The 16,214-nt window shown below is 47.2% G+C and overlaps 1 protein-coding gene across 4 annotated transcripts in view; it reads left to right on the top strand.

The window, feature by feature from the left end:
- Positions 1-927: 927 nt before the first annotated feature.
- GRIA1 (glutamate ionotropic receptor AMPA type subunit 1) overlaps positions 928-16,214 on the top strand; it is a gene marked incomplete at both ends in the record, with an annotated part of 107,257 nt that continues 91,970 nt past the window's right edge. For all 4 annotated transcript variants that reach the window (XM_079542558.1, XM_079542557.1, XM_079542555.1 and 1 more), the window contains 2 exons: positions 928-1,009; positions 3,054-3,191. In XM_079542558.1, coding sequence (XP_079398684.1) covers positions 928-1,009; positions 3,054-3,191 — 220 coding nt within the window. The remainder of the gene's footprint in view (positions 1,010-3,053; positions 3,192-16,214) is intronic.

Raw genomic sequence — 16,214 nt, 5'->3', positions numbered from 1 at the left:
GAGGGCTGTTCTTTATTGTTGTTACTTCTATTGATTTGTTTTTTCCTTTTTGCTTTTGAGCAAAGCTGTTTGTGGCCAAATAAGCTCCAGCCTCACCAGAACCACCACAAAACAGTTCCTGCAGTGTTTCAGGCTGGAAAAGCTCCCAACTTCAGCCACCTGCCCAGTCTGATAGTGGTGGTGAGCACAGCAAGCGAAGGGGTGTCATGTCATGCAGGTTAAAGGTGCAGCAAGGAAGGTGTGTGCTGGGGGAGTTGATTTGGTTTTTTTTCCTGCTTCAGGATCTCTGGTTGTTGCTCTGAAATCCTCCCATCCAAGGCACATTTGCAGGTTGTATCCCTTTTTATTATCCTATAGAGGTGGATCCATTCACCTCCTGGACCCAGGGGCAAAAGCCCAGGCTGAGAAGTGCTGGATGAAAGCAGAGGAGTAGAAGCCCTTTCTCTAGAGGAGTTTGCCACCTACTGATTCCCAGGTTCCCCTTAGCTCCTGCCAGGAGAAATGGAGGGGCCGTGTGGGGGGAGCCAGGAACTTGGGGGTAGGTGGGGATTGCCCTTAGAGACCTCAACCAGGGCCTTGGGAAAGAGCCGGCTCAGGGGGAGCCCAGCTGTTGAGCTGCGACTCATCGGAGATGGCAAAGGAGCGCGGTGGCAGCGCATGGTGTGCATGCGTGCGTGTGTGTGTGTGTGACGGGGGAGGGATGTGGATGAGGAGCGGGCTCTCTTTCTTTCTCACAGAGCTCAGTTAATCCTGCTATCAGGCGCTGGTAAGCAGCAGTCTCAGCGCTGGATTCCGAGAGAAGGAGACGCGCAATTCAGAAGGCGCAGCAGAGGGGAGGCGAGAGTGGCAGCTAAAGAGAGCAGAGCGGGGGAAAAATCAAATCTATGCTCGGAACTGGGCTTCTTTTTCGCCAATGCAAAAGGGAATATGCAGCACATTTTTGCCTTCTTCTGCACCAGTTTCCTAGGGGTGGTGTTAGGGGCCAATTTCCCCAACAATATCCAGATAGGTGAGTGTGGAGCTCGGGGCCGGTTGGGAGCGATGTTCCCCGGCAAGCAGTGGGTTGGAGTGGGGCCGTGGGGAAGCACTGACCCGTCAGTCTGCTTGCAAAGGGGAAAATGTGCGTGTGTGAGGTGTGGGGAGCAGCGTGTGCTGGATTTTCATGTTGATATGAGCTTTGCGAGAGCAGAGATGTATTAATTTTTCTTTGGGGGAGGGGAGGATTGAGAATAAATGCTTGTACACCCCAGCACAGAGAGAGAAAAGTGCCTCTGAAATGGAGGAAGCGTGAAAAAAAGATTATTCGTTTCTTCCTTTGTGAAATATCTGGGCTGCCATTGTGCGTTGCTGCATTTGCAACATCAGCGGTTGCATTATACATTTTTGTGAGGATGCTCTCATCTGTGGGTAACTGGGACGAGAGGTAACAAACAGGCGCTCTCTGTTGTTGTTGCTAAAGAATAAGGGCAGAGCTATTGGAGGAAGATTTTGCACTGGAGTCTCTTTTCATTTCATGCTACTTGCTTCCCCTGTGTGCCAGCGCTGCCTGTTTGATTCCTTTCTCCCTTCCTGCAACTTCTCAGCGCTCCTCTCCCTCCCTGCCCCGGGTTTATTATTACTCTCCCATTGATCTTTGTTGACGATGATTTGTAACCCAAATTCCCTTCCCTTGCATGCCGGTTTCCTTTTGCACCTCCCTTCTCCTTACAGTGCCAATCAACCGCTAATCCACCAAGTTCAGTCAACTCCTGTTTTAGCCTTGCTGCACAATCGCTGCTTTTACTGCTGTTGATGCTGCATCCCTGCCTTCCTCCCTTCCTGCCTCCCTTATACCCCAAATACACGCAGCATCCCAGATTCTCTCCCTTCCAGCAAACACAGATGATAGCCTAACTCGGCTACTAGCATCCAATTCCTCTGACACCCATGATTAGGCAGGAGAAGGGGGGCATGCGGGGGAGTGGGGGATATTCGTGAGCAAATAGCCCGCTCCACACACCTAGGAGATGCCCTCCATACAGAAGATGAGCGAGCAAGCAGGTCTCCGCATATTTGCTTCTTCCCCAATCCACCTGCCCTGGGGGGTGAGGGGAGGGGAGCGGGGGTAGGAATTGATGCTCCCTGCTTCTCTATTTCAATTCAGTCTGCTTTTCAAGTGCTTTGCTTCCCTCCCTCTATCATGCAAATAGCAGTACTCCCTCTAAATGCGTGTAGATAGCAAGACGGTCCGAATGTATCAGCACCCTTCTGGAGGCTGCGAAGGGATCTGCCGCAAGTCAAGTCTCCTTCTGGGGGAGCAGCGGGAAACTTTTCCCAGAGCTGGGTTATCCCGGGTCCATTCGGGGAGACGAGCTCTGAGCTGGGTCTAGCCTGGTCCCACTTTCCGTCTAATTTATGTTGTCCCGTGGTTCTGGGCTCTTTTGCACTTGTGTTTGAATGGATATTTCTCAGGATCAGGCTTTCGATTTCTTGCCCAGTCTGAGTTTGGCCTCTGTCACCTGTTAAATGTAGGGGTTTTCCATGCTTCACACTTCCAGCAGCAGCAGCAGTTGTGTACCGTGAGCCCTGCTTGCTCCGGCTCTTACAGATCTGTCCCCTTGTGCCCAGCGTGGGGCAGGGCTTGGCAGGGCTGTCCTGCGCCCCTCAGGGAGCAAGCCTGGAGAGCAAGATTCAAATTGGGCCTCACTGTGAGTGGAGCAAGAGGAGGGAATACTCAGATTCCTCTTTTATAGCACTGGCAGTGCTTCTGTTTCTATTCCTTAAAGTTATGGGAGGGGTGAGGAGGTTGAAAGCCAAACCCTGAGCTTCAGCCTGATCCTGGGGGCTGCTGGGCTCAGGGTGCATCAGGGCTCCTGTATGTCCAGGCACTGCATAATGGGAAGGTTTTCTGCTCCCAGCCTGCCTGCAGCAGGCATGGACCCCTTGTGTCAGGTGTGCTGGAGGATTTGGAGCTGCAGTGGCATCTCTGGAAACTCCTCTGCAGGAATGTTTCAGACCGAAAGGGCTGCTGATACAGGTGTGCTTAAGACTTCTTGTTTTGTTTTTCTCCCCAGGGGGGTTATTTCCTAATCAACAATCCCAGGAACATGCGGCTTTTAGGTTTGCACTGTCTCAGCTCACGGAACCCCCTAAGCTCCTTCCCCAGATCGACATTGTGAACATCAGCGACAGCTTTGAGATGACATACACCTGTAAGTAGCGGTGTTTGCCGGGCTTTCACTTACTTTGCTTTTTCATTTACTCCTGACTGTTCATGTCTGTACGTGGAACAGGGAGCTTCTTGCTAAAAATGTGCAGTTCTCCCTCAGGGTCCAAGTAAGAAAACCCCAAATGCACAGGATTTCTGAATGGTTTTGGGGTGTGCTAGGACACAGGGTTGAGGTAGCGCTGCAGTTATTCGGCGTGCCTTGCATTTTCTTTTAGTGCTTCCCAAGCAGTACTGAACCCTTCACAATTCATTTCCTTGTGTTTCTCTCAGCTCTGCCCGATTCCTCGCTGAGGTTTCATTCCCATCTTCCCTATAGTTGTGCTGTACAACAAAGGTACCCCTTCCCACCCACGGGGTGCACCAAAGTGTCTGTTCAGTGTGAACCACATCCTCTTTAGTCCCATTTAGCCACCTGTCCTTGCAATTTAATAAAGGCTGAGCAGAAAACCACACCTTGATGCAAGTGGAGTCCAGATCTGCTATAAGAGGAATGCCCACAGGGACAGAGAGCTAAGAGAGTTCCATTTTCAAGTACCGGTGAAATTCCTTCCCTTCGTAGTCTGTTGGATTGACATTGGCTCACGTCTGTGGGAGCCTTTAGATTCACTGATTCCTCTTTGCAGATCTCTCGTGGAGAGTGGGATGGATGTGGAGAAAAGCTGTTGTCTATGCTAAGAAATACACAGAAAGATAAATCTGCTTTTCTGCAGAAGCGTCCAAGAATGTAGAGAAGGAGAATTCATAACGCTCTAAAGAAAAATAAGTTGTTTTTTTTCTTGTTGGAGGGTTTACAGATACAAGATTGTAGGAATTTCTTGGCCAGTAAGGCACAGAAGAGAGAAGCAATAATTTGGCTCTGCTTTCCCTGGGCTATCTAATGACATATGTAAAGATTTTCTATTCTCCTTAATATCCCTTTATTTGCTATCTACAAGATTTCCATCAGGAAAGAGCAGCTATATCAGCTCAGTCCAATGGCAATTCCTTGGCAGGAGAACTAGAAAAATAGGGAAGAATAAAAGGCCGTATCTGTCAAGGGAAAATGTCACCCACCTGGGGTAGAGTTGCTGACTGTGGCCGGGGATGAGCTATTTCAGTGCTGATAGCTGGGAGAAAGCAGACACTGCAAGAATATCGCTAGAGTAAATTCTCCATCTGCGTGTAGTTGTCCCTCCCTCTCTATGCCTGCCTGAAATGATTTTGTTTACAGCATTAGCAATGATAGCAAGGCCACGATACCAGTTCTGCTTAAAATGTCTGTCATTAGTACCACAGGGGTGGAGGTGGTCTCACAAAAGCTGAATGGAAGCAAGACAGCCTCCCAAAGGATGTTATATTTGAGCTCTATGTAGGGCACATTGTCCTAGATCAGACCAGCAAAGCTCTCTGCACAGTCCAACTTCACTTGTCCTCGTTTTTCTTTTTCTTCTTTTTTTTTTTTAATTAAAAACTTCCTAAGTCCTTCAAGACTATGGAAAGCAGCATTTGTTTTGTAAGCACAAAAGGTGTTAGTCCATGTACTCTTGGGGTAAACAAAACAGCAGCAGGACATGTTGAGAGAGACTCTGCTGCTAAAACTTTTGCCAGGAATTATCTCCTTCCTCATCTTCCAGCAATTTCCCTGCCCAGCTGCCAAGACTGGAGATCAGCGGGAAGATCTGTTTATTTACAGTGAATAAAACCCTGCCCCCACACAGGTCCTTATCATCTGAGAGAGGGCTGGCCATGCTGCCAGTTAAAATACAGTTTTTGTTCCCATGGAGATAGAGAACACAGCATTTCTCTGCTGTTGGAATCCCCTTTCCCTGATGGCTTTGGTTGAGTGTGTTTGGACCCTGCAGATAGAGTGCTGCCCCTATGGGAGCTCCAGCAGGAAGGACACCTGGTAAGGTCCCAGCCCTGCGGCACATCCTGCCTTCCCATAGGAGCCATCCCTGTGTCCTACACACAGTCCTTATGGCAAGTGCCTGAAGCAACATAGGGAATATATAAAGAATCAGCAATGATGGCAGAAGCAAAAGGCTTGTTGGGCAGCTTGTGGGGCAACGACGAAGTGGCAGTTTGAACTGCAGCAAAATGACAGCACTTTGTCTAAGGAGATCGTATGCAAACTGTATCTCGGTATCAAGTGTGACACTGTCTACCTCTGCCTGACACAGATCTGCTTGCTTGTTAGGCTGGGTGAGCTTTGGTGTGACAGGGAGAGAATTTGCAGTATGAGATGCTCCCATCTGCACACAGGTGACAGTAATAGGGAAACGTTAACGATGTGCGAGTGATGATCATAAATTGGTAACAGCAGTACCCACAGAAGTGATACATCTGTGCAGTGTCAGGAGGATGCTGTTGTTGCTGTGCTATTGCTGTGACAGCCCAACCACTTCGGGTTTTCTGATGCCTCCAGTTGTGGTCATCTCGTTGTTATATAGGGATTGTGAATGCCTCCTCGTGGGTTGGAGTCAGCCTGAGGTTTCTGCGGTCCCTGTGCACAATACATCAGCAAATTATGATTTTAATTGTAAATATTAAGAAAACAGAGAAGTAGTAGATAGAACATGTGGTGACCTCATATTTCAGATGTGGTTGATGCTAATGTTATTAGCTCTGAGACGTGGGCATGTTTCAATAGCTGAAATATCATCCTGAATTCACCTCTGTCCCATAGAATATATGGCAAGGAGCAGGCTCTGTGTTTGCAACTCGGCTTATGGTGTGGCTTAGTGATCTCTGACATGCAATGAAAATGCACAACTGCTGTTATGAGCATTCTTAACTAAAGACATTGTGTCATTTCTTTGAAGACTATCACAATTGCTTAGGAAGAAGGTGAACTTACAGCCCTTTCTTTGGCAGAAGTACATAGCAATGCTAGCTGTCTCTAAGGGGGAAAATGATGGGGTGGTGTGACTGAAAGGTTTGCACAGCGATATAACAGAGCAAAACCATTCTGATCAGCTTTAAAATGGGTTCTTTGACTTCAGCCATTTTTGGAAAAGTGTGCTATGACCTCAGCAGGTCTCCAGCAAACAATCTTGCTTGGCTTTCCTGAGACTGGCTGTGCTCAGGGCAGCCCCAGTGCAGCAGCAGATACGCTGCCGGTTGGAGCTGAGAGAAGAGGGGTGCTTTGCGCTGGATGCATGGGCACAAGACTGAAGCACAGGGCAGAGCTGTAAATACTTGCTTTTGTGGGGTCTGTGGTGGACAGCAGCACCATATGCTCTTGGCAACAAGGGAATACAGGGCTATTGAGTGGAAACGTGCAGCACTGGGAAATTTTCCTTTATTGTTTGTCTCAGCCTCCATTCATGCACGTGTAATGTACATCCCATCCACTGTGCACAGTGCAGCTCCCTGGGGGATACAAGTTGTTTCAGCCTCAGCTCCTTGGCTTGATTCAGTTTGCGGTGCAGAAACTGTGCTTTCAGCCTTTGGCAGCGGTTCTTGGGTGAGCACAGTCAGCGATGCTCATTCCAGGTGGGTCACTAACCTGGTAAATCCATCCCTGCAACACTCATGCCACTTCGCAATGATGAGCCGCTACCGAAACCCCCTGTTCTGCAGTGAGCCCCGTAAATTTGGTAGAGTACTGGTCAGCTTTTGTGCACACCGAGTGCTGGGCTGCTGAGATGGGATGGTCAGGAGTTGCACACTCAGAGCACAGAGGTCTGCAAAGAAGCATGGTAGGATTTTTCAGGTGCATGAAAACCTGCAAAGCGGCTATTGCACTAATTATCCCTCTCCCTCCTTGTGTTCATAGCTGTAAGCAGTGAGAGGTCTTCATGCTGAGGAGGGTCTGTGGGGTGCTGGTAGCTGTCAGCAGCTGAATCCATTCTGTGTACTAGAAAATGGATGTGCAGATGGGAGCCTGTTCATATTTTAGAAAAGAAAGCCTTCCAGCAGCAATTACAAAGGGATTTGCAATGATCACTTGCTCTGTTCTAATGTTCTTATCAATAGCAGCAAGCTTAGATCCAGATCAGCTACGAAATGAAGTATTTATTTTTGTTCTTCTTCTTGGGCACTTACGTATATACATACAGTATTTCTGGAGATTGCTTTTTATCTCCTAAATTACCTCTCAGAGACAGGGAGGAATAGGCAAACATTTGAATGTTCTCAAACGAGGAACTAAATTTGGCTTAATTAAACAATTATTGCATGTTTAATTTAAAGGAATCTACTTTGTTGACAAACATACGGTGGCCGCTATTTCTTGGAAAGGTATTGCTGTAATTATTCCAGCAGTAATCAATTAAAATGCTATTTTTATAATTAAACTTCCGCAATCTAAGTAAGCCCAGCCCCGTAATAGCATGTAATTGATATGGTGTTGGCATTTATTTTTGCAATATCAGAAATCCCATGTAAATGCTTTGGGATTTTTTTCCCCTGTAGATCCCAGCATGACTACTTAAAGTGAGCAAAGCCAACAGAAACCTGGATTTAGCGATCAGACGCAACCTGATTGATATAAAATAGGCACTACATAGGAATATATCTCCTTAGATTTTGCAATGGAAAAAGGTCCAATGCGGGCTGATGAATCAGCGCATCGATTCGCATTAGATCAAACTGAGGTTAAGGGTGCTCACCTGCTGGCAGGGATGGGCTGTAGCTTTCTGTTAATTGCATGTTTGTCTGGTGAGACGCTCCCACCCTGCCGTAAGATCCAGCCACAACGAGGGTGCTGATGGGCATCTCTGGCAAGCGTGAAAGCCATGAGGTGTGGAGAGGGGCAGCCAAGGAAAGAGTGGGTCCTGGGCGTGCTCCGATGGGCTCTGGATGCTCAGCAGTGGCAGCCACCTCTGAGGAAGGTGGGAAATCATCCCATGTGCTCTTCTCAATGTTTAAAACATGAGCACCAAGCCATTTCCTTATGTCTGGCTGCCAGGGCATGGCAGGCTGTCTGTCTGCCTTCACAGATCTGGGCACAGAGAGACCTGGGTGAACGTGGGCTGAGATCGTGTGTAGGGACGCTGATGGCAATCCGCTGTCATTTGGCAAAGGCAGCCCTGCTGAGGGACTGGCAGGGCACGGCAAGAACAGGTTTCCCCCAGTCTGGTGTGCTCATTTCTCACCTGTGGCAATGAGGACACTTATTCTTCGCACAATTTCTTCATGTATTAATTTTTTTTTATCCTGAGCTGCGGGAGTGGTGCTGGGGAGAAAAGCTGATGTCACATAATTAGGAAGAATAGTGGGAATTTCACACTTGCAAATCTATCTACTCATCTGCAGAGAATCCAAATATTCATTGTTGACAAGCAAACAAGAGTGAAGAAGGAAAATTTGTGCTCAGCAGCAGGCAAAGAAGGGATTTTAGAAGCAGCAAGCAGCAAAGGCCAAACATGCTCAGTGTGTGACAGCCACAGCTTCTTCCTCTCACAGCTTATCCTTTCTTCTTTAAAATAAAGCATGTTCATGCAATAGGGACAGTACTAAGCTGCAGACACATGGGTTTAATTTTTTGGCTCTTAAATAGAGAGGTGAGAGCAGAAACGTTTGTGTGGCTTTAAGGAAGGCAGGATGGGGAAGCGCGCTGTTCCCTTTCAAAACTCCAGCAGAAATTTTAGATATACACATTTACATTTTCTCTTAATAGGGTTAGGGCCCCAAAGGCGTTAGCTCTTTGCCAGTAGGAATGGAAACCATCCCATTTAGCTTCGGTAGCACACAGAGCTCTGAGCAGACACAAAACCAACATGCTCCTTAAAGATGCAATAAGTCGGCGAGGCTCTAATATTCTGCTGATCCAAATTCTCCAGGGTGTGGTGTTAACACAAGTCTGAAGACAAAGATGCATTTATTTCAACTACGCTCCTTTAAAAAGGGATGAGTTTTGCTTCTCTGCTTTCAGTTGTGGAGGATTGGAACAGGCTAACATTTTTCCCAGCGAGAAGTGCCATTTAGTACAGCACAGGATGTCCTCTGGGGGCTGCAATGGCTCCTCAGGAAGTCAGGACTTCGGTAACATGAAGAAGAGCTGAACCCAATTGCCAGCAACCCACCATCATCCCCACAAACAATGTTTCAAAATAAAACGGGTTGATTAACATAACAGCGTGCCATCCAGCAGGGGCTGTTCCCTGCTCACCTGCTGAACTGATCGCTCATTAGCTGCAGTAATGAGTCTCTAGTTGATTTTCTTCTGCTACCCCTTAGCAGCCAGACCCACTCATCCCCTCTGGGGCATTCTTTAAAAAAATAATACTAATGTATCTCAGTTGCTTCCCCTGCAAACCTCACCTTTGTCAGCCCTCATCCCAAGTTGCAGCTTTATGAGCAGACGCGCTCATGTATTGCAGCACTGATTGATCTCTTAAGAAAGGAGCAGTGAGAGGCAATGAAGAGGCAAATCACAGCTACAAATTGCCCTATCTTGACTTCTTCGAGAGGGTCTTTTCATTCTTTGATTCTATTTGTTTCTGACAGCATGGAGGAGTGCACAAGAAAACAACTGACATCTGAGAGTGAGGATGTAGCATTTGACTGATGGCACGTTTCTTGTGTAAAGTGTGTGTGTGCATCTCCATATGCTTCGAGAGTTTTGGCTTTGATTTAATAAGCAAGGTCCTGCAAGTCTGCTAATGTAGAGGAAGTGGGAGGGAGATGAAAGCTTGAGGGCTGGAGGGTCTGAAGAGAAGCACAGTAACCACTGCAGGTGATAGGGATGCAGTGCAGAGGGAGCTTGCATAAAGGGAGGACTATTTCTCCCCTCCCAAATACTTTGCTAGAAGTAAGCTTTGGTGAGCAAACCACATCAGTGCCTACACTGATTCAGATCTGGTTTTACTCCTGCTGGCCAGGATTCCCCAGTGTCTGAGCCTGTTGGCTTTTCTTCCACTCAGCACCAATCCCCCATTGAACACAGTCCATGAGAAAGAGGACAGTGTTGCTATTCTGGCAGGTAAACAGAAACAAACAAAAATAACAACCAGAAAAAATAGCTAGCAGGTTTGGGACTGTGAGTGAGAGGGTGTCAGCAGAGAGCACGCAGGGACAGGGGATGGAGAAATGTTGGGTCAGGAGCAGCGCTTGGAGAGCTTCTGTGGGAAAGAGGATGGGCTCTGCAAGTATCTGTGGCCGTGTTGAGTTTTTCCTTCTTTCTTTTCAGCCTTTACCCAGAGCGTCCTTTATTGAATAATGAGCATGTACCATTTACATATGGCTTATTGCGTGACGCCACAAGGCATGGTGGTGGCCATGTGCTGGTCCTGAGATAAAAGGTGCAGACATGTTGGTGCAGCACAGAATGAGGATGGGCCATGGGTGATAGAGACACAATGGACAAGAAAGAGGGCAGTTTGGTGAGGGGAGAAAAAGTAAGGGATAAATTCTGAGGTGCAGACTGTGGTGAGGTGAATGCTAGATCAAAAGTGGCAGGGAAAGGCTTGGGGATGACCATCCCAGTGGTCCAGGAGCAGATTGAAAGTGGCAAGGTCCAGGTCAGCCAGGGATGTGGGGACAGATCTGGGCCACCAGCACAGTGCTGCAAAGGGCCAAATCAGCCCACGGAGCTGCAGCTGAGAACAAGGCTTGGCCTGCAGGGAGTTCATGACAAATGCCTTTGTGCTGAAGGTGATTAATGCTTTTAATGAACTACCAAAGGAAGTTATAGGAAGCCAAACTGCATATGGCTGCAGGGCTGTTGCTGTTGCAAGCAGGGATGGGAGGCGAGCTGCGGCACAGCCTGCCTGTGCAGTGATGCTGTTTTCAGTTCACTGTCCCAGAAACACAGTCAGGCACAGCAGCTGTCCTCAGTCTGTCCTGAGCAAAGGCAGAACTGAGTGCATTCCGTAGATTTAATCAGAATTAATTTCTGGCATGTCCTAGTTCTGGGGTCTTGTCTGGTTGGGTGGTTGTGGCTGCACCAACCAAACCCTGCTGCCTGCTGCTCTGAGTTGTGGGGATGGCAATCTGGGAGTCCTCAGTGCAAAAATGAAGGAAGAACTGTCACTTAACTCTTCTTTCCCCTGCAAAGCACAGGTGAAGTTCTGCTTTGCCAGTGTCTGTAGAAGGACAGAGGAAGATAAGGAAAGAATGAACCCAAGCTTGACCAGCTGCTCCTGCCACATTGCTGCTCACTTTCTTAGCAGCATCCTTAAGCAGCAGGTCCCACATCCTTAAAGATTGAAGAAGGGAATTTGTCCTCTCTAAATTTTCTTTCTAAAGATTAGTTGCCCTCATCTAAGCTACTGAACAAAGTGACTTCTGTAATCAGCAGAGCCCTCCAGTGTATGATCCTTTTGAACAGTTTCAGACACCCATCTTAGCAGAGGAGGATTTGCCCTCCAGAGGTGTGTGCTTATCTCCCTTGTCGATGCAGCAAGCCAAGATTACAGGCTTGGCTTAGGAAGCTTACCCTGAGACCTTGAGAGGTAGGTGAGAGGAATCCAACCCAAAATGTCTGCAGTTGTACCACATAAGTGTTCAAAACTCAATGCATTTAATGCCTCACCAGTACCAAACATTTTCCAAGAAGCAGCCTATAAAACACCACACAACAAGCAAGCAGCTTGTGGTTCTGCTATTCTGATGTTTCAGTAAAAACTAAAGAAAATATTTGTTCATGGTTCATTGTTCATAGAAACTGCTCTTCTCAGGTTCCCCGTCCGTATTCCAGTGCAGTACTGCAGCGGTCCTTCAAGGGCAGGGTTCTGTTGCTGTCTGGGATGTGCTCCTATCCTCAGAACCTCTTTCTCACTTCTCGTGGGCTCACTGCAGCAGTGTCTGCAGTGCTCTAATGAAATTTTGTTATGTGTTTGCTTTTGCTGTCCTGAAGCAGATCTTTTTCTTCCTCTTTCTGCCCGTGCTCTCCTAGCTGCCATTGCCATTCACTAGGAGTGGGATCGAGGGGATCCTGGAGACAGTACCATCAGGGGAGCAATGCCTTCAGGTGCTAACTGCAGCATTCTACAAATATCACCTGGGGATTTCACTGAGCAATCCCCACTGGTGCTAATGGGAAGAAGACACAGCTGAACCCCATGCAGCACTTTGGGTAGGCAGGAACCAACAGTCTTGTGAGCTTTCTTGGGAAAAAAGAAGCAAGAAAAAGAAAAAAAAAAAAAAAAAAAAGGTTATTTCTGACATAGCCTATGTTAATAATAGTTTTATTTAGCAACCATATGAACCAATTTGAATGTAGACCCCTGGACTGATATAGCTGAAAATCACAGGGATGCTTTGAATCACACCCTGCTCTGGTCTGGAATTCTGGTGGCCAGCTGACAGCAATCCCAAATCAGTTTGAGAGCAATGTGCTATAGGTGTCCTGATACAAACTTATTTCCAGAAGAAAGGTGAAATTGTGAATGCAAACTAGTAATGTGTTCTTAGAGCCGATCCCAGGGCAGTGTGTGTGGAGCAGTGTCGGGGTGGCTGAGGGTGGAGGGAATTGGGGTGGGGATAGCTGAGGTGCAGCAACATCCCCTAGTGGGACTGTAGGGCCTTCAGCAAAGATGTGCTCAGTGCTGCCTGCATGATCTGAGCCGTGTAGGTGCACTGCTGCAGGATTAAGCGTGTTTGTAGGGTGGTTCATGTCCAGAGCTGACATGAGGTGCTATAGAGGTGTAGTTTGTGGGGGTGAGATTTGCAATGTTTTTCTTGGCTATCCTTGCCTGCAGTCAATGCAGGGAATCGTTTGTATTCAACAACACCAAATTTACATTAAAAAAAGGCTCCATCAAAAGGAAATCGCACTTGACAGTCCCTCTTTAGCCACGGGAGAGCAGCAGGAAGACAGGCTCATAGGCTGCCTCCTCTCCCTTGCTGTCTGCGTGTTCTTTAGTTTTGGCATTGCAAAAATGGGAAGCAGCTGTAAGCCCTTTGGATCGCAAATGGATCTGGGAGTCTGCTACCTCTGTTAACAACTCATTTATTATCACGGAGCAGACAGTTTCCTCTGAGCCAGCTCAATCTATCATTTCTTAAAGATGCTGTGTGAGACTGGAAGCATTTGCTGGCACCTGAAGGCCGGTAATAAATGCATCTTTGGAAGGAAATTTTCCTCGCTGGGTTTTCTTCTCAGCTTCAGTAGGAACAATCTGTGGGTACCACAGTACAGGGCTGGCAGGCAGCAGGGTGTGCTTCTGATGTCCTCTTTCCTCTGCAAAGTTCAGGATCATCCCTGCTCTAAACATTTCTTAAGGGAAACGAGTGCTCTTTGCTTCTGTCTGCATGCAAAGTACGGAAGAGTGAACAGAAAGATATTCCAACTCCCCTACACAAAACCCACTCTCATCCCACAGTCAAAGCAACTCTACAAAAGGACACTTCCCCATTATTTCACCTGATGCACCCAACATCCGTGCAGATGCTGAGCAGTCTCACGTTAACTCTCCCAATCCAACCCTCTAAGAGAATTTGCTATAGAGGGCAGTGAGGTGATGTAAGTCAGTGCTAATTGTGCTTGCTGCAGGAGTGTTTTTGGCTGCTGTTACATCCCGGCTGCTTAAAGTCCGGAGCTCCCAGTGTGCTTCAGAGAAATTCACTCTCAGGGTCAGCAGGAAAGGGAGAGATGTGCTGGTGCGAGCAGTGTGCTGAGCTCAGGATGGGGTGAAGGGGCACAGCGATGCTGCAGGTGGCTTTGTTGGTTCTTGTGGTTAGCTGGCTGATGTGCTTCAGCCTGTCTTCCTGTAATTTGCTCTCATGAATTATTCCAAGAGAAAATAGCAGTCCTATTAATTTTGCTTTGTTTATAATAATCTTATTGGTGAAGGGAAATAGAGTTACATGTGCTCGGTTCAGCACTGTCAGTTTGGATTGCGGATCAACCCTTTCCTACAGAAGCTGCACTTGTTCCAAAGATCTCACAACCCTTCTGTCTTTCTTTTCTTGGGATTTTTAACCCCATGACATTGCCTTCAACCCCAAATTTTGCTGCTTCTCCTTTTTCCTACAGTAGGATTTTCCTTGTGGTTGTTCTGCCTCTCCCTCTGCCTGTAATTGTTGCAATCCCAAAACTTAAGACATGGTAATAATTTCTCTTGTGTTTTTCTGCCTTTGTCTATTGCATCTCCCTGTTGTTAGGAGTTTTGTAAGCAGCGTTTCATCCTTTATTTTTGTGCCAAAGTTTTGGGATGTTGATTATTGGCTTAGGACTGTAAAATTGCTAAAATCAATATTTTTAAGGGCATTTAAATGCATATGGATTCCTTGGTCTTGCACTCTGTTTTCTGGTTTGCCAGAGAAATCTCCTGCCAAGATCAAGTGACTGAGGAGTCACTTTCTGAAGCACTAACAGTTTGTGGCACCTCTTTCCTCAAGAAGGGACAGGAAAATCTTGTGCAGGGGTATGCTGAGACATCAATGGTAAAAAGAGAAGAAAAGTATTGGATAATATGTCTTAAGGGGAAAAAAAAAAAATAGGAGAATTGAGTTTTAGGCAAGTTGTTAGAATCAGGGACAAATGATAAATGGCAGCTGAAGGCTTGTTGTAAGTGCATTAGAGGCAGCCTCTAACGTGTGCTTTAAATCAACGTTTGTTGCTGTTTGACCCTACATGCAGCCGTTACAGCATGCAGTGAAATGCCTCCTCCAATGGTGCACCCGATGGCTCTAACCATTAGTGCAAGCAGCAGCTTGGGTATATCCAAAGTCTGAGTCCTTGAACAGTAGCACTTGATGTGCTGAGTTGTGTGGGCTTTTCTGCAAGGAATGAAAGATTAATCACTTTCCAGATGCCCTGAAATAAATGGAGACTTTGACTTCAAGCCCTGGGTGACCTACTTGTGCCTTTGAGACTTTGTCTGTGTCAACAACTTTCTTTTCTCTTGGGAGAAGTTGCCTCTTAAGGACTGCTTGATGCTCTAGTGGCTTGTTTGTTTGTTTGTTTTTAGCTTTTCCTACACAGGGAGGATGTGGAAAGAGCTGGCACTGGTGAAGCATCAGGAAAAGCTATGTTGGGAATGTCTGAATTTCCTCCATTTAGCTGTAAAGGCTGGGTGCTCAGAAAGGTACATGTGACTGCCAGGTTCATAAATCAGTGGGGAGAAGTGAGTGGTCACTTACCCAAAGGACAACACAGGGCTTTAGATTTTAGGACTGTCCCATGTTAACCTCATCTTTTTGCTTAGGCTCATGCTAGCATGCTTGATCTTCAGAATGAACCTGACCCCAGTTGGGAGGACCCATGGATCTCCAGGAAGCAGGGACAGCCATTTGCCTGGTACCTTCACTCTCCCATGTCTGCTAGCACATGAGCAGTAGGGGATGACATCTGGGAGGTGATGGGGGAACTACTCTGCTTCTTGTGGAAGTGCCAGGCAGCACACTTTTAAAGCCATGCAAGTGGTTGAGTGGGTGAGCAGAAGCTACCTCTGCGTGCAGGGTACTCAGAACAGTTTCTCCCAGGCAGACATTGCCTCAGAGCAGCAAAGCAAAGCGAAAGTGCCAAGGGGCCGTTCTGAGTGGCCGCAGTCTGTATTACCAACCATCTGTTCTTACAGCACTGTTATGACAGCCGGAAAATATCCTTTACATCAGCAGCGTAGACTCATTCATCCCCGCTCCCCAAGTGACTGGAGCATGATTCACCTGCTCGTCTCTGCCTTCGCCTTCCTCCCCAGACAGGGTGCTGGGACTGGGCCCATATGGCTGCTTTGTGCCATGCTGCCTTGCCAGAGCTGGGCCAAACATAAGGCTGGGGATGAATGCTGACATGATTAAGCCACTTTGGAAGAGGAAAGATTGAACCAACTCCTCCACTCTCCTGCAGCCCACAGGGAAGTGTTTTAATCTCCTGCAGGGAAGAAACTCATGGAGGTGCATCTAAAATACTAACCCTGCATGGGGGAGAACAGATTCTCTTGATTTTGCTTTTGCATATCAACAAGCATGTTCAAGGCGGGTGAAGATTTTCTCTTCAGCTCTGCCCATGTACCTTTAATTTCCCTTTGTGGACTTCAAAGCCTGAAGAAATATTGAAAAACTCTCAGATGAGCAAAGTCTTTGTTCTGTAGACAAACTTCCATAGGAAATAAAAAGTTCATAGGGTGTCAGTCCT

This window comes from Tetrao urogallus (genome assembly GCF_951394365.1).
Source record: "Tetrao urogallus genome assembly, chromosome: 14".
Taxonomy (NCBI): domain Eukaryota; kingdom Metazoa; phylum Chordata; class Aves; order Galliformes; family Phasianidae; genus Tetrao; species Tetrao urogallus.
The sequence above is the reverse complement of the archived record's forward strand: the minus strand, read 5'-3'. Positions and strand labels throughout refer to the sequence as shown.